Source organism: Passer domesticus, chromosome Z, assembly GCF_036417665.1.
Source record: "Passer domesticus isolate bPasDom1 chromosome Z, bPasDom1.hap1, whole genome shotgun sequence".
In the NCBI taxonomy this organism is placed as follows: domain Eukaryota; kingdom Metazoa; phylum Chordata; class Aves; order Passeriformes; family Passeridae; genus Passer; species Passer domesticus.
In genome coordinates this window covers 69,568,325-69,590,174 of record NC_087512.1, presented here as the reverse complement: position 1 = coordinate 69,590,174, position 21,850 = coordinate 69,568,325, and the positions used below count along the sequence as shown (strand labels likewise).

At 42.5% G+C, this 21,850-nt stretch overlaps 2 protein-coding genes and 1 long non-coding RNA gene across 3 annotated transcripts in view; 2 read left to right on the top strand and 1 right to left on the bottom strand.

Annotated features, from left to right (window-relative positions):
• SNX30 (sorting nexin family member 30) overlaps positions 1–7,388 on the top strand; it is a 49,238-nt gene extending 41,850 nt beyond the window's left edge. The window contains exons 8-9 of the mRNA XM_064404862.1: positions 170–322; positions 2,460–7,388. Coding sequence (XP_064260932.1) covers positions 170–322; positions 2,460–2,519 — 213 coding nt within the window. The 3' untranslated portion in view covers positions 2,520–7,388. The remainder of the gene's footprint in view (positions 1–169; positions 323–2,459) is intronic.
• Positions 7,389–7,545: 157 nt separating this feature from the next.
• SLC46A2 (solute carrier family 46 member 2) lies at positions 7,546–20,780 on the bottom strand. Its single transcript, XM_064404860.1, has 4 exons — positions 13,251–20,780; positions 11,663–11,746; positions 10,215–10,371; positions 7,546–8,769 (listed from the first exon to the last, which is right to left on the bottom strand). Exons 1-4 carry the CDS (start codon positions 14,308–14,310, stop codon positions 8,712–8,714), a joined length of 1,359 nt encoding a protein of 452 aa, XP_064260930.1. The 5' UTR covers positions 14,311–20,780; the 3' UTR covers positions 7,546–8,711.
• On the top strand, positions 9,379–20,897 carry LOC135290846 (uncharacterized). Its single transcript, XR_010353652.1, has 3 exons — positions 9,379–9,797; positions 10,543–10,599; positions 20,762–20,897. It is a non-coding gene; the product is annotated as an uncharacterized LOC135290846 (long non-coding RNA).
• Positions 20,898–21,850: the final 953 nt, after the last annotated feature.

The following is a 21,850-nucleotide window of genomic DNA, read 5'->3' as shown; positions in this document are numbered from 1 at the left end:
AACAAATTAAGCAATATCATATCCTCTCTAGCGCTTTTTCGTTGATTCAGGATAACTACTGGATTGTGAACTTACCCTTTCTGTTATTGTTCTGCTCAGTGAGGTTTGAGCAAATTCTGCAATCTAGCACTCTTACTGATAGTTTTAATCTTCATTTATTTTGCTGCAGGTACCTGCAGATGTTGAGAAATGTCAAGACCGAGTAGAATGTTTCAATGCTGACCTGAAAGCAGATATGGAGAGATGGCAGAACAACAAAAGACAAGACTTTAGGCAGCTACTCATGGGGATGGCAGATAAAAACATCCAGTACTACGAGAAGGTAGGTGTCACTGTTGGAGCACTGGCAGGAATAAGAGTTATTTTCCTCTGAAATGGTGATAATTCTTCAGGAAATCTTCACACTGTCTTGAGGACAAGAATATTAGACATCTGAAGCTGCTCTTTGTCAGACTTGTAAGTTGTGGTCAAATAAACTCTGTAATACTAGTGGTCTTTTGCAAGTCAGTACTCTAACAACATTTTATTATGCATGCTTGTCTGTTTTGCACTTTTGAATTGAACAAATTACTGAGCAGTAGCAGTAGTGATGAAAAAAAAAACCCCAGAATTTCACATACTAGTGGTACTACCACAGTAGAAAAATCCCTTGATTCTGCCTTTTCTGAACAAAAATACATGAGTTAATGCACGTCCACAGTCTCATATATAGATTACATCTGCTATGTATAAGTTACTCTAATCCCTGTTCCTTTGTGCATTGTTTTGTCATTTGTATATTAGTCCTGAAAATATCTAGCCTCTGCCTTTTTTAGTTGGTGCATTTGTACCTGAGGTTTAGTGTTAGATTTTTTTTTTAATTAAAAGGACTTTGACATTTAACTGCATATGCTTCCAATCTAATTTTCCTTTGTGCTAGAACAGTGCAGCCCAGTGCAGGGGTTGATGCCATAGATCACAGGATGGTTTGGAAGGGACCTTAGAGGTCATATAAACTTCAATCTCCTGCTAGAGGCAGGGATGCCTTTCACTAGAGTAGGTGATTCAGAGCCCTGTGCAGCATGAACTGAAAACACTTCCAGAGATAGAGTATCCACAGCTTCTCTGGGCAAGGTGTTCCAGTGTTTTCTTATCCTAAAAGTAAAGAATTTCTTCTTAATTGTCTAATCTAAACCTGCTCTCTTCCAGTTTGAAGCACTTGTCCCTTGTCCTCTTACCACAAGCCCTTGTAAAAAGTCCTCCTCCAGCTGTCTCCTGAGCCCCCTTTAGGTGTATTAAATATTTACGAAATATTAAACACTGCTAGAACTACTAGGCTTATGCATTGCCTAGTAAACTGTACTTCGTCTTGTATGTTCGTTTTTACATATCTACTTTACAAGCTTCTTCCTGTGCTATTACTCTCCATGTAATATTAGTGTGCAGTACCTTTTCCCCTTCTAATCATAGTTCATAACTGCTCACACAGAGCTTTCTTCACCCTGGTCTCTCAGTTCTAAGGCTGCTGTGGAGGGAGATATTAGAGACTTCACTGAACATCAGTAGTTCCTCTGCAATTGACAGTTCAATCTGTACATTAATTTTGCTTTTAGCAAGGAAGGTTTTTTTGGTAAGAAAGTGTCCAGTCACTTCAGGGTATACAACTAGAAGTACTCTATTCATCTGCAGTACAATCAGCAAGGTTAGAAGGAGGATGTCTGTCAACAATGACCTGTGGATATAAGAACTGCTGATGAGTTTGCCCATTTTCAGCGTTTAATAATTTGGGTTCCACAGTCTGCATTTGCCCAGTTTAACTTCTGGGCTCTTTGTGGCTGAAAGACAGTAACAACACACAGTACAAGGACTGTAATAAGTGTAAGTGCCTGGGAAAATTACTCCAAAGCCTGGAGTAGCTTCCTAATAACCCAGAAGCTACACTTACAGTTTACTATACCAGGCACTACGAGTTCGTCCTGTAGTGGAGTCGAGTCCCAGAGCCATACTGGAATACACTGTGTCTCTGAATTGACTTCCTTAAATGCATGTTTTCTTTCAAATAAGTTTGCTGGAGGTAGTCTGTAATAGATGCCATTATGTACAAATCAGCCTTCACCCACAGTCACACCACGAATATGTATATTTCTACTCAAAACAGTTCATCTGCCTAACTGAAAGCTGTGATATTCTTCAGTTTAGAAAAATCTTAGTATTTGGAAATCCTGGGTGTTCTGATGATTTTTAACGTCTTGGGCCAGCTGATGACTTTGGAAAACTTGAATTTGTTGAATTTGTTTGGGAGGTGCAGCTATTCTAACACTTCTTTGCTGTTTGGCATTCTGGTTTTTTCTCCCCTTCTGCAGTAATCTATAAAGACACACATAACTTTTCTTCATCTTGCATGCTGTTGGGCTGGAAGGGTTGGTCAGAAGTTATATGAACTGATATAAATTAAATTTTGTCAATCTTTCTTTCTTCAGTGCCTTACGGCGTGGGAGTCAATTATACCACTATTGCAAGACAAGCCAGAGACCAAATAAGAAGTACCTTCATGGACAGTCTAGCACTTCTGTGCTCAGTACCACTAGTCTTACTGGAACTGTATGGAGGACTCTTTTTGTTAACTGAAATGACAGCTGCACTTAGTTTTTCAGAGTATCTGTTCCAGCCTATTTGAATTTTTTTCCTCAATTTTTGTGTTTAAACTGGGGTATGTTTCATCTTTTTGAGTTATCTTGAATGGTTCCTTCTTTATTCTATGGAGTGATTGGGGTTCATAGAGAAAGTGCATGGGGATCTTGATAAAATTTACCTCTCTAGTCTGGAAGGAACTGATGAGTGGAACACTAAAAAGATGAAAATAAAACTCTACTGCAAGGTGCCAAATGACATCTTTATTACCATTCTGTTTTGTTTGCTTTAAAAAAATATATTTCTATGATACAGTACTCCCTGACCAACTCTTACTTTTTTTTTTTTTTTTTTTTTTTTTTTGGTTTTTTTTGGGTTTTTTTTTTAATGGACCAGGAAAGGCTGGGAAAGAATATTTTCTGTTTCACTACCACCTGTGTGCTCCCTCTGGATGAAATGGTCTCTGCTGTAGACTTTTCTGTTCGGGAGTCAGGCTGGTTCTAGACAGACCATACCAACACCAGCTGCAGACAGCTGGTGATGGAAGCATGAACTGTGGTTTTTGTGAGTGTGGCATGCTGTTGGTTCATATTGAGTATCTTTGTTTACCTTGGTGATTATGAAGTAATGTCAGTTGACTGAAGCGTATTTGTGACTGACTTGGGGATCAAAACCAGCCTAGCTGCAGGAATGAGTTGGACTGCAGCCTTTCAGGGGTTGTGGGAATGGGGGAGGAAGTATGAGTCTTTAATTTTCCAAAGCTAGCTCTGGAAGTTGCGTGGTGGAGATCTCTTACACCATGCTTTATATATGGGTTTCACTAGAGCCATTTTAGGCTTGGTCACCTAAGATGCCTGCTGTAGTAAAAGTAGAACTCTTTTCTTTCCCCAAAAGGTGTCAAATGCTTCCTTCCACCAAGCATCAGAGTGTGTGAAACTTGCCTTAGATGGGTTGGTGGGGGATAGATGGGTACCCTATAGGTACACAGTGCTCATAACTTTCTCTGCTGAACCACATGGCAAGTCTTTTAGGACCACTTTTGTTACGGATCTATTTTCTTAGTAGTTTCTGTTAGCCTTTAGAATTGCAGCTGCTTCTGCAAATTCTTTTTTGTCCTTGCTCTTGCAGTCCAACCTCAAGTAAATGCCTGCTTGGTGTTAATGGCCTTAGGAATGCTGATGTGATTTAACCATCCTAATGAGGGGGGTTGGGACTCATATGAGTGTAATACTGGGATTTAGGGCAATAAATAACTCTGTGCTTACTGCTAAATTGGAGTGATTACTTGTTCTCTGGCAACGTTCTTGCAAAGAATGTGAGCAGTGATAGATTTTGTGCAAGTTCTCTGTTCTCCTGTAACAACCCACCAGGTACTAGTCTGATTTGGAATTTAGTCCTTCATTAGCACCAACTGAACATGCAGCCACTCCTCTCAGCCTGGTGGCTTTATGGAACTCTCAAGATGAGTTGTTGCAGCACCTGTGGTAGCTCAACTGTGTCAGGCTAATAAGATGGTGCTCTCTGCATGAAAAAGTAAAATATTTGACATTTTAAGAATTTTTTATTTTTGGCTCAGCCTTCATTGACAACTCTGTGTTACTAAACGAACTGTGTTTCTTGTTTTAAGATCAGTTTGCCAATATGCACTTTTTGGTGTAAATGAGAACTCTGGTTTAAGTTACTGTTAGGTTCAGAATCACAGACTCCTCTTGTTCAGGGGAAGTACTTAAGGGGATCATCTCGAAGCAATCTAGAATAAGCACTTGCATACTATCCAACAGTCTGTCCTTCAGGATTATAGTCTTCCCTATTTTCCACAAAGAAAGATCAACATGCTTTTTGAATTAGTTCAAAAAGAACGTGGAATAAATTGAATTTTGTAGTTGACTCTGCAACATCACTGGGACTCAAGCAAAATAGTCTTCCCACCACCTTATTAAAATAAATAGCACAACATGAGTAGAAAGAATGGTGATTTTTTTTCCTACAGGTGGTTTCATCTGATGCCTTACAACACTAAGGGACTCCTCCTGCTTTGCTTTATGTCAAGCTGAAGCAGATGTTGCTTCTGGGGAGTTCAGCAATTAACATCACAGCTGTTCAAGAGAAGCATAATGGACAGTGGAGAGTACCAAGTGAAGTTCAAATCAGCATGTAACTGTTGAGGCTGGAGCTGCTGAAGATCGAGCTGTCTTACATGATCTGGACCTAAACCTCTTAAGCTCCTACATGGGAGGTAAAACTTGACATTCAAAGGAGAAGTCCTCTGCAAGAATTGCTGCAGTGTAATAGGGCTGTGCATAGGTGCGTCTCAGTTGCTACAGACTGTGGAGTGGTCTGTTCTTACGAAGAGCTGTTGTAAATCACAAGATGACTGAGGGAGAGGCTGTGGGTCAGATGTAGGGAGGATCCTGACTGTGATGTTTGGGGCAACTATGCCAGTCAGGAAAACTACAAAAGTTGCAGGAAATTCCTGTAAGGTGTGCAGAGTGACACTTGTATCATATAACTGCTGTTAGACGGAGGTTGAGTTCTGAAACTCTTAACATGTTATCCTGTAGTCCCTACAGAATGAAAGTCTTTACTTTGAATGGTCCGCACTTCTCTGAGAGAAACAGAAGATGTTGGTAAAGGAAAGCAGGAATAGTGCAGGAGCTTCATCTTTGAGTAACTTGTTGAGCATTAAGTCACTGAAGATGACTCTCTGCACATGCACCAAAATGACACCAAAAGTAGTTGGTGCCCTTTTTATGAGCCTGTTTAAAATGTGGCTCTTTCAGCAGTCCTTAAACCAGTCCAGTTTTCCTCATAATCCATAGCCAGGGCAGGGCCCTCTCAGTGGATGCATAATTCACTACTGCCCAGTTATTTCTGTATAGTTTCTGTGGTGTTTGTTTCTTCTCTTAAGTGGCACCAGCACAATAAAGCAGGCACCGAGCTCTTGTTTCTATGCTCAGTAATGGATTCCCACACCATGCATTGTTCATGTATACCTTTATCAGGATCTAAATCTAGCAATAAATACACATGTTAAAACATCATGGCTTTTTCAGGTAAACATTGAAAAATGAAAAGGTAATATGTGTAGCCCTAAAGACAGACAGTTTTGGTGTGAGTTATATTAAAGGATAAAGTATGATTGTTCACTGAAATCTGCTTGGACTTTTGCTGCACTAAAACTTGTGCTGAGGATAAAGTAGTTCAGTAACTGGTACAAACAAAGCAGGAGTGGCAGAGACAGTTCTGTGGGGGCACTGTGCAGTAGCTTTGAAGCAGTGGCTCTGGACAGCCTGTTCATGGCAAGTTTCTTAAGGTGTCAGTCCTGCAGATGCAAGGGTACAAAGGAATTCTTTCCCAGATAGCAGCGACTGTTCATTATTTTAACAGGAGCCATGCTTTTGTTAAAACTTGCACAATTTAACTGGATGTTGTTACAATTATTGTTACAGACTTGAAAATCCTTGTCCTGGTTACCACTGGACAAAATTTTGTAGACTAAATTAGCTCATTAGATGTTCTGTCATGTTAAATTCTGAAGGTGGAACATTCTTTCCTTGTTATATTAACTTTTACTACAACAACACATAGGTAATATCTGGACTTTTTTTTGAAGACAGGCAAGTTGCTACTACTTGTTGGATTTTTTTTCCTCTTGTGAAGTAAAACTGGGGATCACAGGAATAAACTTGCCTTCTGGCAGATGGAATGTGGCATTTAAAACTTTTTGGGAGTGCTGTTGAGCCAATTTACAAACTAAAATGGCAGTGCTTATTTCTGTGCTTAGCACTTGAAAGTCTTGCTGAAGAATCTGACTTGTACTTAGTAATGAACTGGGCAAGTTTTAAGGTTGCATGCCTAAAACACAGTAAATTTGCAGAAAATAATGAGCTTTCCAAAGAGGTATAAGTAGATCACCCTTAGGTAAATGGTATGCTAAGACAAGGTTAGTCACTGTCCTAGACTGCTTTGAAAGTCTTGGTATTCTACGCTTTGAAGTGAAGCCATTTCCTTAACCCTGGTGCTGGGGTATGTACCCATACCTTCAGATCAAGCTGCAGCGTTGTGCCCAGTGCAACATTCCCACTGTACAAGGAGACAGGTTGCTGAGGGCCAGTCTTAAAAAGGGCTTTTGTCTACAGTTCGCAAAAATAAAGAAGCATCGTCCTTGTTCTTGCTTTTCTGTGCCTGTATCCCTCTGTCCCTCCCTAAGGTCTGGAGAGCTGTGCCATGCAGGTGAAGGCAAGCTGGCTGTGAGCTTCACACACTGTGTTGAAGGTGTCAGTGATGGGGACCAAACGGTGCTGGTTCCTTGTCCAGACTCTTCTGCTTTCACTTTATAAACCCACTCACCAGAACTAGAGTCACTGTTCATACTATTAAAATACAAAATTAAAGCTGTGAAAATACTTGTCTCTGTGTGAATTAGCTAGTAAACAATGTAAAAATGGGAAGGAGGCTTTTGTTTCCTGTACTTGGTCAAATCTGGCAACTTGTTCAGACTCGCAGGCTAGGAAATGTTGTCTTGCCTTCTGGTGCTGGCATGTTTCTATAACCTTTCATATATCTCTTTAAATATACTTTGTGCATTGTTTACTATGGAGCTAGTATTGATGAAGAAAAATGCTTTGAGGTAAAACTGCTTGTAATTCTCTATTACTGTGTACATTTTTTAAATGGACCATTTGTTTACCTCAATTAATTTAATGGAATGGACCGATAAATGTATTAAAAAATTACTCCTTTACTTTGAATAAAGTTTCACTTTTTTGCGGTCTTCACTGGTGAAATTATGCATGTGCTTATTTTGCTAAGTAGCTCACTATCTTACTGCAGAAATACTCTTCCCCTAAAATCTTCCACAGTTGATCTAAATTGATATCATCTGACCTGTTGTTTCATTACTTCTGGTACTGAAAGTGAAGGAGCTGAGGAGAGATTGGAGGAGGGGGGATGGATGGGGGGGACAGGGTGACAGCAGCTTCCTCAGAGGAAGGGATTGTGTAATGATGAACCAACTTCTGCATGCCGTACCTCTGGCTGGAACTGAAGCTGCCTGATTTGCCTCCAGATTATTTCAGTTATTTAAGGACTTTTAACTTCCCTTTACTTAGTCCAGGACCTTGGAAGCCGCTTAATCCTTCTTAGTTCAATTAGCATGTAAGCAGACACATCCTTGTGAGACATGCCACACTTTTGACTCATGTTTAGATTTATGTGACATCATCTCATGCTAGTTGCTGTATCCCTTGAGGTTCCTTTCCAGCCCAGATAAAAGCTGGGGTAACATGGTATCGGTGTCCTTACACCTCCATAAATCCTGTAGGAGCTGTGTGTTGCACTTACCTGTACTTAACCTGTGACAACAGTAGCACATCATGGTTGTGTGAGCTGAAACACTATCATTAGGTCTTGGGTCTTATTCCTCCCATGAGCTCTGTTGAAGCACTGTCCAGGGACAGTGTGACATTCTCCCAGAAATCAGGGACATAAACATCAGTTCAGAGGTGTTTTATTGTAGGGATTACTAAAATTCTGTTAGTAGGGATTACTAAAATTCTGTTAATTTGACATATTTTGATGGTGTTATTTCTCTATTTAATGGTCTTGTGCATAACATTAATTGGCTGGGCTGATAACATCTGCAGGAGTTGGGGAGCCGGTGTGTCCTGCTGATCGCCCTGTGCACATGGCATGTGGCTTGCAGCCCTGTCTCATCAGCCAAAGTCACAGTACTGCCCTGAGATTTCTGAATGAACAAACAAGAAGAAACTGATGGAAAACTGATCCTCTGCTTTCCGTTTTCACTCTGAACGATGTGTCTGGAAATGCCATTTTCATTTCTAGCCTGTATTCTTGTACCTCTTTGGTATTTCTGACCAGCGTAGCAAAGAGCAGAATGCTCTGAGGACTGCTGGTGTGCAATAGCTAATACACAGACCCTGCAGGATGGGGTGCATGCTGCAGAAATAAGAAGGCAAACATCTCTTCCAGGATGAGTGTAGTGGCTGAGAGATTGTGGCATGCTGTGAAGTGAAAATATAAATGCTATGTATCCTCTTGTGTTGGTAGGGGCTGATGATAACAACCAGAAGATGTCTCTGTTACTCAGTCAGAATCTCAAGGGAGCCAGTGGTTGACCGTTGTTTGATGGCCACAAAGCTATAAAGAACAATAAAAAATGCAGATAATAAGAATTAGCAAATTACCTTCTCAAACCACAGTTTGCTCTTTCCACATCTCTGTCTTAAACTTTGCCAGGGTATCTGGAGCTGGCTGCATGCAAATGGCGTTCCTCTCAGTGGTCTGCCAGGCTCTCTTTTGTGCATTCAGTGACGTTGGCACCATCTGTCATCCTTCACTTTAATAACCATGTTTGTACTGATAATGGTACTTCTGTTTGGAACCTATATTAAAAAGCATTTGAGTAGCTAGCAGTGACCCCTGTTAGAGAGAGGGTTGCATATGAGAAACAAGTCTTTTGTGTCTGGAATATCTGAGGAGGAAAGCCGAGCCAGGGGAATGATGAGTAGGAAGTCGCCTTCCCCACACTAGTAGTCCTGAAGACACTGATTGTCAAATGCATTCACAAGCCCAGAAAGACTTTGGTGCTCTGGATAAAACAGAGGTGGTGGTGGAAGAGTTTTCCTTACTGGCTCTGCTTCCTGTCTAGGTGGTGCAGCTGAAGTCAATATACATAGTGCTGTTAGACTTTGTACTACTATATTTTGTTTAAACTGCAGCAGAGCTAGGCAAGAATTTTGCCTGGAATCAGGCATTAGGCTATCCAGTACGTGCCTTACATCTGAATGAAGATGCTGTTGTTACGTGGATTAAATACTGACATTATCACAGTTCACTTCATACAGAAAGAATCTTGGTGTTTCTAGTAACGCAACAGGCTGGAGAGTGTTGGGGAGGCTCTAATGGACAAAGTGAGATTTGGAGGGAGAACCTTCAAAAATTCTGTAAAAGTAGATGGAGCAATTTTTTCAGCTTTCTCTCTTCAAATTAAGCTGCTGGCTTTGTGCTTAGAAGTTGTTCCTGAAATTGTACCTCTCAGTCACTCCATGGTGGTACAGCTGAGCAAATTCAATGGACCAGAAAAGTAACCTTTTCCTTCACTGTGGTAATGGTTTCTCTTTGAAACATTAGCGGAAGACTCAGATTATTCTTTCCTATCTCAATGGGTAAGTAACATATAATGGAATTCTTAAAAACCATTTTGCTTTGTGTCGGGTTATTCCTTCATTCTACGTACTACTATTTTCACAGTACCAAACACATTTGTGTGAATGCTTTGTCTCCTGGGATTATTAGCTGTTAAACTGCCAAATACTCTTCCTACAGCAATTCATGTTACATTAAACAAAAATAAGATTTAAAAAAGCACTGGCTAGACATTGCAACTTTCATTCTTTGAATCTCCTTGATATTTTCAACTCATTTCTGCAAGGTTTTTTCCTTTTTTTTTTCTTAATTCAATTGGTGGGGGGTTTTCTTTTTAAAATTCTTTCCTATCTGTATTATAAACTTTCGACCTAGAATCAGGAAGTACAGAGAAAATACAACATGTCTTTTTGAACAAAATCTTTCCCATTTCTTACCTTAAAGGGAGGAGACTCAGGCAGCCAACTAGAAAAGACAAAATGAAGCAGAAGCCGCTGTACCAGTCCAGTGTGTTTTGATAGATCTTGTTGTAGACTGTAGATGTCACTACACCCGTGGTGACTAAAGACAGCTGCAGCAGGACAAACACCTTACCTGTAAGACACGACCCTAGTTTGTTGCTGGAGATTAACAAACCAGTGGTGGTATTTCCCTTACAAATCCAGGATCACAACTGTGTAGTCATTGCTCCACTAACACCAGATGGCATGAGTTTGTATCTGCTTCTGTTCTAGACAACAATTAAATAATTTTTCCTTCTTTTAGGTGTGAGACAAAAGATTCAACTGGATAATCATCTGCCTAAACAGTCTACATATAAAGGTATCTGCTTGTAAGGGAAGCAATAGATTAGTCAATAAGTGCTCCTTTTCCTAGAGGTAGAAAAATAGCCTAGAGTTAACATCTAGATGAAACTGCAACCAGAAAGTAAGTGCTGCTCTACTGCAGGGTCCTACTCGAGGTCTGGACTGATGCTATCCTCATGTGCAGCCCATATGGCTCAAGGTGAATGTTAAAAACTTTTGCTTTATAGTGATCAATTTGGGATGTGAGCTGTGCTGTTTGTGGCAGGTATATGATTTTGCTATGGTGGATGTTGAGGGAGCACAAGCAGTAGGAATGAACTGGTGACAGCAGTGTCATGTTCATATTTCAGAAAGGAAAAGGATGTGAAGGATGCAGAGGAAACATGGGCACCACAGTGGGCCCGTGGTGCTCTTTGAACGAATGGCCAGTCCTGTATCTTGTGTCTAAATCTAGCTCGTTGGGGTAAAAATGGTAGGCCTCAATATGCTGCTGTAAAATACATTTTACTAATTTTTAATATGTATTTTAATGGAAAAGAATTCCAGCTGCTGTTCCAAGAAGGGTCAATTTTTATGCAAAAGTAATTCTTTGTAGTTAAATCAGGTGCAACAGGAACAAACTGCCAAACAGCTGAAGAAATGTTTAGAGAGCATAACTGAAAAATAGGTGAAAATAATCCATGCTTCCCAAAACTGGAAGTAAAATAAGCCAGATATAAATGTGAATAAAACAGTGCTTCAGCTCAATGTCCTGCTTTTCTTGGTTCTCCCTGCAGTTCTGTGTTTCTGAGCAGCACCTCAACTATTTCCCCTGCCTTTGAACTATGTACTGATTGTAATCTTTTGAAGTATGTGCTAAAAATTCTGTCGATAAATGATGATGCAACCAAAGAAGATTGGATGTGAGAATCTTGTCCAGCAAGTTTCACTGCTTCTCCCTTCCTGTTTGTGGTATCACTTGTTCTGGTATTATTACACAAAGCACAGATTGCAGCAATAACTTACATTTCTCTTAGTACTCTAGGCAGAATAAAGGGATTTCAGGGGGTTTTGGTTGGTAAGGTAACTAAAATACTCACCATAGGATGATCCTTCAACATGCTTGGACAACATGGACCTGATGGTTGGTAAGGGGATGAGGGCAAACAGCATCACTGCCCGTGCTGTAATGCAATGAATTTTGAGTTACCACCAGTACCTGCTCTTTGTGACCCAGCACAACCACTGCTTTTGAAGATTACATGCCTCTGGCCTGGACAGGCACCTTGCTTCACCTTTTCTCTGCTAAAAAGAGCCACCTATTTTCCCATTATCAGAGGTCCTTTGCCCAAAGTAGACACAGTCTCTTGTTCTCAGCCAGACATCCCAGCGTCGATGGGATCCTCCCTCTACTTTGAGATTGTGAGGATAATGATTTAAGTTTTAACATGCAGAGAGCCCTCTGTGCTACACAGCCTTGACAGGAACAGTACTTTTATAACTCTACATCCATCTTGTATCTCAGTGCTTATGGTTTGCAGTTTTCTAGCCTGTCTCTACCATGAAAATTTATAGGGAGCTGGAATTACCTTCCTGTCAGCAGAACCAGCCTCAGTGAAGACTTGGTCCATGTCTCGTGTACCAAGGTATTTCTGCAATGCAGGGAATAAGCATCCAACACACTGCATAGCAGCATGTCTTCAGGATGAAAATGAACTAAATTATTAAGAAAGCTCTATTTTTTTACTTAATTTTTTAATCTTTTTCCCCCAGCTTGATCGGCTAAACAAACATAATCTCTTAAAATTTTCACTCAGTGTTTGGCTTAGTACACAAATACAATATCCTATAATCTTTCCCTTCAGAATAACTTTGTTTAATTTTCAATTCCCCATTTCCTGTAGGGACAGACAGAAAAATCACTTCAGGACATTTATCTCCAGTGTCTTTCTCACTTTGAGAAACAAAACCTTAAAGCCATATAGATGATACTCTGTGAGATAGCTCTGGCACAATGAATGCAGTTCTTGGATTATTTTTTCATCATAGATTAACTCCCAGAAGTAAACTTGCCTTTCCTTTATCATGGGATGCTGCCCCATCTATTGTTACCTGTCTCTTAGTAATTTATGAAACAGTGTGAGATTTATAAACTACATTATTGTGATCCTTTACAGCGCCAGTGTTTCATTAAATTTCCCATCAGCTGTAAGTGCTTTCATATGATAAAAAAAAATCACATCTTAAGACATTCACATAATAGGAAGCCTTTGCCATTTGCTTCTCTTGTAGCCTTAAGCCTTGCCTCAGAGGAAGCCAGTGCTTCCTATTGCTGCAGTGATGCAGTCCCACTAGTGCAGGGAGTCAGCAGCAATTCCCAGTCACCCAGAATGTGAACACTCTTCTGCCAGATCTGGTCTGTGACCAACTGATGAATTACAAGTCAATGAGCCTTGGCAGAGGTGTACGCCTCCTCAGGATATTGTAGAGTGCTGAGTCTTAAAAGTACTAAGGGAGAGGTGAGGAAAGAGGAATAAAAAGAATGCTTTCTTGCAAATTGCTCCTGATGATCTGCCTAACTCCCCGCTTGCAAACTGGGCATGAAGCAAAGCAAAAAGCCCTTCCAGTGATGTTGAAACACCCATTTCTCAGTGTGTATTTGCTCATGTCAGTGGCTGTTCAACTCACCAATGTAGAACAGGAACGTCCACTGCACGAAGGCCATGATCAGGATGCCAGCGCTGAATGATGCTACTCCGATCATGATCATGGTAATATCCCTCAGGTATCTAGAGAACACAAGTACCCCTAGGAAACTGGTAATGAAGATCACGTACCCAGCAGCATTACCGTGGCCAATCTCCACAGCATTCCAACTTAAAGGTTCCCTGAGCAAGAACAGTGGGAGTACATTCATTGCACCAACCACAGCCAGGTCATAGAGGATTGCTGCCACAAACAGCAGGATGATGATGAGCTTCGAGGGTGACACTGGAGTGAAGATGCCGCTCTCTGAAGGTTGGGAGCTCCCTTTTACCACTGCTTCTGGTAGCTGACCACCCATCTCCTCTGCACTCTTGGCTTTGGCTGTGCAGGAAGCTGCTGGCTTGGGGACTGTGAGGACAAAAATGCTGTAAAGCAGACAAAAGGCATAGCAAGCAATGCTGCAGCACACCAGCACGGTGCCTTCTCGATAGCGGTCACTGAAGCCAGTGAAGAGGTAGCCAGATGCCATGCTTCCCAGAAAGCCAGCGAGGCCATACACCAGTTCAATAATGATGAGCCGCAGAGACCTCTTTCTTTCAGAGGACCCCAGAGATCCCAGAGCCATGATGCCTGCCCAAAATGTGGTGAAGCCTCCTGTCAGCCCATTGAAGGCAGCAGCCCCATACATCACCTCCACTGGCCAGCCCAGCAGAATCAGGAGAAGCAGGAGAGTTTTGGAGCCCAGATAACCAAGAAGAGGGAAGCAGATGGGGATCTTGCGGTGTGTCCTGTCCCCCAGCTTGGACAAGCCGTAGGCTGACACCAGTGGGCTCAGGCCCAGAACTAGGTTGTAGATGATATAAAAATTAGATACAGCCTTCTGCTGGGCATCTTCCAGGACATGGGAGGGAGCAGTGCTGTTGGTCTGGTTGTAGTAGTTCTTCACTACCAGCAGCAGTGCTGTGTCGTAGAAGGCACTGGCCACTTGGGAACCCGCGACCACTGGCTCAATCCACGTCCTCATTGCCATTATTCCCACCATGCTGCTAGCCGCTGCCTCTTCTTGGAGAGAGCTGCTTTCAGCAGCATTCAAGGAAACAGCATGTGAGGAAACAGCTCCTCAGAAGCTCTGCTCTGGAGGCATCTTTGGAAACAAGCAGCTAAAGGTCCGCCGGGCTGCACAGGACTGGAGAGTTGTGCAAGAGATGATCTGGCTGGCAGGATACTCGCAGCTCACCTTGCTATGTATACACACACCTGCACATCCCTGCGCTGCTCTGAGCTCTGCCTCGCACATGGGAGGCTTTTGTACAGCCAGAGAACGCCCTGCACTTGTCAGCTGCTGCTGCTCCTCTTCCTGGTGTAGTTTCAACAGACGTCAGATGACCTGGGGAATTTCTCTCTTACAGAGTAGGAAGTGAAAATGCCCTGATCAAGTAATTGCTGTAATTTGGGGTGGTGGTTTGCTTTTTGTTTGCTGGGTTTTTGGGTGTTTTTTTTTTTCTTCTTTTGGTATCCTTCATATGTCAAAGAACACTCAGAGTGGTTGTGGGGGCAGGGAATGGCTATGTGCCTTTTTATCAGGTAATTTGTGAATTCCCCTTTACTGCCAGCTCATTTTTCTTTTTTTCTACACAAATAAGTTATTGTCTCTTTTGCTTTTACCTGCTTCTGTCTTCCCTGTTGCTGAATCATGCCCCTTATGTCATTGTTGTTTCAATAATGCAGTCAGGAAATTACACCAAAAAGAAACTAAAAGGCAAAAGGTCTATTTCTGGTAACCTGCCTCATGTGGCTGCCACTCTGCTTGTTGCATCCTTTGGCAAATGTGGAAATTTGCAACAGGAGGCAATTTATCCAGAGGCATCAATGACCACTGTGTCCCAGTAATCAGCCAGCTCACCTGCAGGCTGAGGTGGGTGAGAATCCATCTCTGGAGAAGAGTTTTCCAGCCCTGGCTCCTCAGGGAGATGGCTGTGCATCTCTGCAGGTGCTTATTTCCACAGACTCTCAAGCCTTGCAGCTTGAAGTCAGTTTCTAATTTTGCTGCTGCCTGAGGGGCAGGTAGAGCAACCCACTCAAGCAGGGCCCCGTGGGCACAGCAGTGCTGCTAGCCAGAGGCACAAGAAGCTCTTGGACCAGGATATAGTGCAAGCAGGCTGCCAGCTCCAAGGACAATGCTTGCAGTCCCAGCTGCAGGAAGTACTTGAAGGATATTTGGCAGTCTCAAAAATGCTAACTTAAATGATAATGATCTCATTCTGTACTGGTTTAATGAATCATAACAGGCAGAATAACAATCTGTTCTAGGAAGAGTTACGGTCATTACTTTAAAAATAAATTGATGAATTTGAAAAAAACAATATTAAAGCCTCCATCTGTTAGACTCTTTGTTGACTCAGGTGACATTTACTCAATGCCTCGGCTCAAGAGTTTCTTTTTTTCACTCTGTTTGGTTGTGCAATAATTTTTGGCTTATATTTCGAATACAGAAAGAAAGATACATGGTCTAACATGGAAAGGAGTGGGGAACTGTCCGCTAGAATGATTTGCTCTAGAAAATTCCACCTTCATCACAGAATTTTTTGTTAGCCCAAAAGACTCTTAGCCAGCTCTAAATTATGTGTGCTGTTCCAACAGTTGCCTTTTTTCTTTTACCCAGATTAGCTGCAAAAAGCGTCTAGTTTCTTCAGCTTTTATTGAAAAGTGGGACAGGTTTTCTTCAGCAAACCCTGAAATATTTCCAGAAGATGGAAATTCCAGACAGCCTTACTGAAAACCCCAAGGCATCAGCCTGTGACCAGTTGAAGCAACAAATGCAACCAAAGGAATTGCCACATTTTACTTCACCCAGGGAGCCTTGTGTCTTCCACCAGAATTACAGGGAGAGATAAATTATTTGTCCTATTCAAGCTTCAGTTTGGGACATGGGGTCTGGTGCAAAGCAATCAAATTGGAGTGCAGAGGTATGTAACAGTGACTGTGCTTGAGACACTGCAGATCTGCTCAACTCCTGCATGAGGGATATTTTTCCTCCATACTTTGTTGCATATACAGACTGCTTGGCTTATTCAGACAATTCTGTTCAGGTCTAGATAGCTAATGAACTGTGCTAAATGTAACTAGTGATCTCATGAATTACATCTATATCTCCAGGATATTTAGTGTGTTCACTCACATTAAATGTACTTTTTAGAACTAATTCTCATGGAAGGATACATTTCCATGTCAGTAATTGCAAAACAGTCAGTGCCAAAGTAGGAGTTTAGCTCAGGCTCCAAAATATTTACTACTGCAAAACAATTTTCACAAATACCGTATTCATTTGATGCCACAAAGTCTTCAAAATTATTATTATCTAGTATTTTTTCAGAACCCCCTGTTCTTATATTACTAATATTTATAGGGACATTTCCATCTGCTTTAAAATATGTTCATGCAGCATAAGTATGGTGGAGCCTTAAGAGAGTGGCCCTTGACATTTAAGAAAAATGTGCACACAGAATCAGAGTCTATCTTAACAACACAAATACAATGGTGTAGCCTGCTGGAGAAGGACCACACTGTTTTAGGGCATTTTTCTCTAGAGTGGTCTTGTCTTGAGGCCCACTAGAGGCAGAGTCAGCACATGTTTCACCAGCACTTGCAAAGTTTGTCAATCTGGCCAAACCAGAGCTGTTTTATTCCTCTCTGTGGTGATGTTTTACATTCCTCTGCTGTTTCTTTCTTCTTCAAACCATTTATGGCAATTCCATCACTTTTTCTTTCTGAATAGAGTTGTCATAGGAATTTCAGTATGCTGGGGGAACTGGGCTACACAAGTACCAGCATTCTGGAACTTGATCTTCAGCATTCCTTGTCTGAAGAGGTCCTTTTGACATCCAGGACTGCAATCCAATGAGGGCAAGAAAGCCCTCTTTATATCTCTCCCTTAAGCCTGCTAATAGGACCTGTGATTTACAATCCCTGCATGGCAAGGCATTTTGCCTCTAAGGTGGTAAATCAGCTCTTACTCCTCCTCTTCCTACTTGGTATGTGCAGATCATCCTCTCCACTGTAGCTTTGTAGCAGTGGTAAAGTAGGGAAACATGACTAGGAATGTAAAGTGCCTGGGTCTGATCCTGGATGAAGCTGCAGCCCCATTACAGCCCCAGAGGGAGGGAGAGCTGGTTGAAAACACTGGAGAGAAGCAGCTGTTTTAGTGATGGCTGGTTTTGCTTTGGAAAATACTTCATAAATGACCAAAGCATTCCGTGGTTTGGGAAATTGTCTTCCTCAGTGGCTGCCATCTAATTATATACAGTCCTTGTCCTTACAAGGTATGTGGTTCTGCTCACAGGGATGGGGGAGATGGAGGGAGAATGGGAGCTGTGTGGAAATCCAGGGGCACAGGGATGCAGCATTCTAGTCCCTGGCAATTGTTTTGCTGGATCCAGAGCCACTGGTGGTGGAAGCTAATGCCTGAAAAAAAAAGCCATCTAGCAGCCTTGTTTTGTGGCTCTGAGAAACAACATCAAGGCTGTTTGGACACTTGGGGGGCTGGTGTTAGTGTCTGTGGCACAACAGCTGGGAAGTGCACCATTGCTGTAATAAAATAGAGGACCATGCCCTTACAGGTGCACCTGGAGGTGCCTCAGACACTGAGACCTCTGGGCCAGCAGTCTGGCATTTGGGAGTTGCAGCATCATCAGACATGCTGGGATCACCTATGAAGACATCTGCTCTCCTCTGCTTCTCCTGGGAGAAAAAGGAAGCACAGGCCACAGGCAGTGGGAGCACACAGGCGCCTTTTCCGCACCCACTGCTCCATGTGAGCAAACTCCAGGGTGGTGTGCAGGCTACAGAACCCTGGAGGAGGGATTTGCTCCATGGAGAGACCTCATGGGGTACACTGACATGAAGCATGGAGGGGATGGGTGACCCCCACAAGGGTAGGGAGGTCTGCCAGCCTTCTTTTGAAAAAGGCTGGAGCTCTTCACTGCTTCCCCACCACTTTCAGAACAACACAGGAGAGCAGCAAGGAGCTGCGAATGGCAGCACTGTCCAGTTTTCCTTCACGACGGTCACTGGCTGACCAAGCAGCACCAGACACCTATGTTCCCTTGCTTTCACCACAAGTCATCATGGTTTTCTCTATTTTTCTCCATTCAGAATTTTCTGCTTACCTTGTTGGAGTCTCCTGTGGGCCTAGCCCCTGCTGAAAATCAAAACACATCATCCTTTGACAGATGCTTTTTGCCGAGTCGGCTTTTTTCCCTTTAGCTTGAGAAATTTGGGCAATTAATAGTCCTGGCAGCTAATTGTATGCCTCAACATTAATGCTGTCTATGGAAGCAGGAAAAAATGCTTCTTGCAGTACCTGGTGTCTGCCTGATCAGCTGGACCACAGAACAAATTCTGCTGTGGCTCTTAGATAAGGCCCAGATAATCCTCACACTAAATGATTTTTTTGTGTGTGTGCACATCCTCCTTTTCATTTATATTCATGCCTCTTTTTAACTGTTGCCAAGGTATATATATGTGTTTGGAACAGAAGCACCGCAAATTTTAAGAGTGTGCAGGCAGCAACAGCCTTGAAAAATGGGGTGGAATAAAACTGTCCTGGAACTACAGCATAAGCAATCCAATCTTACATAATAGTGGATAGTCTGAAAAAAATGAAATAGCTATAGCGAAAACATAATTATTTAAAAATTTCACTGCTGAATGAACTACAGTCATTAATGTATAAAAATTTGGTTCAAACCCACAGAGTTTTTTCCCCTTCCTAAGTGCTCTCCAAAGCAATTATTTTGAAACAATTTTGCAGGTCTGCTTCATATTTTGTTATCTGTTTAGGTCTGGAAAACTTTTTGGCAATAGTAAATCCCCTGTCCTTAGAAGTGAGGGAAAGAGGGCGAAGAGAAGACCAAAGGAAAGAGGAGTGCTGATTTTTCCGGTCTGAAAGGACCTTTGCTAAATAACTCAGCCCTAGACAGGTACAATTAGAGGGAATGTATATCTCTCCATAAGCCTGAGACTCTACAAGAGTAGCTGGCAGAGGATGTCAGGACAGTGGAGAAAAAAGGAATGAATCCATTTTCCTGGCTGAGAAGTGGAGACCATAAAAATCATCATAAATGCATGAAGAGACAGGCTCTGCATTTCTGCTTTGTGCAAGGCATAGTGCTTTTCCTGGAGAGGAGGGAAGGTATATGTTTCTTTAAATCTTCTGGAGACACCCTTGCCTGGCTAATTAGTGAAAATGAACTAATTAGTTCATTTTCACATGATAGGTCTCAAGCTAGCTCCTTGCCTGGCTAAATTTCTGTTTTTCAGGCAGGTAAAGTTAACACTGAAGCCATCATTTGCAGTAAGACCTCAGTGACACCCCAGACATTCTGAGCAGGCAGATGGTAACTCTCCTCACAACCCCTCTTCTGTTTACTCTGCTGGGCTGCATGCTCAGTACAGGAATTGGCTATGGTTTTGTTTTGGTGCTGTTTTAATGCAGAACATCCCGTCAAACACATTCAGTCATTTGTTAAAAAGAAAAAGCAAAACCCAAGAAATGGCATACACAACCCAAAAGCTGCAGATGCTGTGGTACAGTCCAGTGACCTTCCTAAACCTTAGCACCCTTTTTTCCATACAGCAGACAGCAGCTCTTCATGTTCTTCATGAGGAGTGTGTTTACTCAACCGCAGCAGCTCAGAAATGAAAAACACAGGAAACTCAATAACAAGCTCTCCTTGATTACAGAGCACCATCTGATCCTCTGCGGACCACTGCACAGGCCCTTCAGCACAGGTGGTGAATGCAGAGCCCACACACGGCTGGTTTTGGGCTACAAGCTTGCATGGCAGTGCCTATCACTGTCTTCACTGCAAACAGACTCCAATGCCAGCCGAGGATTTTGGGACAACCTGTGCAACAAGGCACAGCAAATAACAGGGATAACCCTGTTTACAACATGTGCCATAGCCACACCTGGCTAATTAATCCAGCTTGTTTTGAGCTGGCAGGGTGTAGAGGTCCCTGAGACAGAAGGGAAAGGCACCAGCATCCTGCACGAGGGTGGCTTGGAGACTATGGGGGAGCTGTCCCTTCTCATTTTGCTTCAGGGCACCAGTAAAAAATAGCGCCAGGGGTGTAATCTTCAGACAAGAGAGCAGAATGTGCATGGGTGGTCAACTGCAGTCCTGGTGCTGGAGAAGCCTTACCTGGAAAACAGCAAGGGCTTTTGAGACCCTGCAACCCATGCAGAGGTGTCACCTCCACTTGAAGAACAGGGAAGATGTGTCTGGATTTCCCCAGCCCCACAACTCTGCATCAAAGTGCTCCAGGTGATAGCCCCAGACTCTGGAGAAAGCTCATGTAAACAGTGCATACTGCTTTGGAGGATGTTAGCTAGCACCTTCCCAGGCTGCTATTGAACCAACAGCCTTAGTAGATTTTGTGTGTTCTTAGGGCTCCAGTACATGTACGAAATTGATATTCTCCTTTCTTTGCAGGATCCTGTTGTATCTCCAGGAAATTTTGGAGTTGAAGATGGATACTGGGTAAAGAGCACTAGGGAAGCAAGAAAGTCCAGGGAGCTTTCCAGCAATATTGCTGCTGCTAACTTTTCACAGGCTGCATTTCTTCAGTGTCTAACAAGCACAGCTAAATATAAATATACATATATACATAAACGTAAATTTTAAACTGTGTGGCAAGACAGCAGATGTTACTGGTGTTTGCTATTTCCTCAGTGCTTCATTCCAGCACGGAGGAGTATTCAAGGCTTCCCTGAACTACAACTTTTCTTTTATGTCCTTTGTGTAGATGCTGAAATGGCCCTACTAGTCAAGAGCAGCACTGCTTTTTCCCACTACAACCTCTGCATTTCTGGGCAATGGTTTCAAAGCTCCTGATTAACTGCATGTAGGCAATAGGGAGACATCTCCCAGCAATTTTACCTATTTCAGCATGGCTTTATACCTTGGCCACCATCCTAAAACCAGTGATGCTCTTGAAAGGAGGAATGACAGCTATATTCACCTCCTGAAAGACTGCAAACACCAGTCATTTTAGGACTTGAGACACTCCTGTTTGCTGAAGAGCCACAGGACCCAGCTGAGGGTCACACCATGAGCCCTCCAGAGGACCGTGCTGCTCTTGCTCTGCTGTAGATGAGGTTGCTTTGCTGTCGCAGGGCCAGGACCTTGGGTGGGGGAATGCAGGATCACGCCTCTCACTGCCACACCTGATGTACTTCCATACCACCACTTTCCAAGGGTAAATAGCTGTCAGGGATCCTTCAGGGATTTTATGTTGGACTTCACCTCCAAGATGCCAGTGGGAACTGTTAGCAGCTAGCAAGTCATGTCTGGCAATGAACTTTAAGTCTGCAAGGACTCATAACCAGGGCAACCTAGGGCCTGGAGAATAAACTGAGCTCCTGACATTTTAAAACCATACTGATTTAATATTTCTGTACAGGAAGGGAACAAGAGATTAAACAGGATTGGAAAAATAGAGCCCACTAGGGTACTGAAATGCTGTTTTGGTCCTTTAGTGCTTGAGCATCTTTACAATAAATTCCTCAGAAACACCCAGGA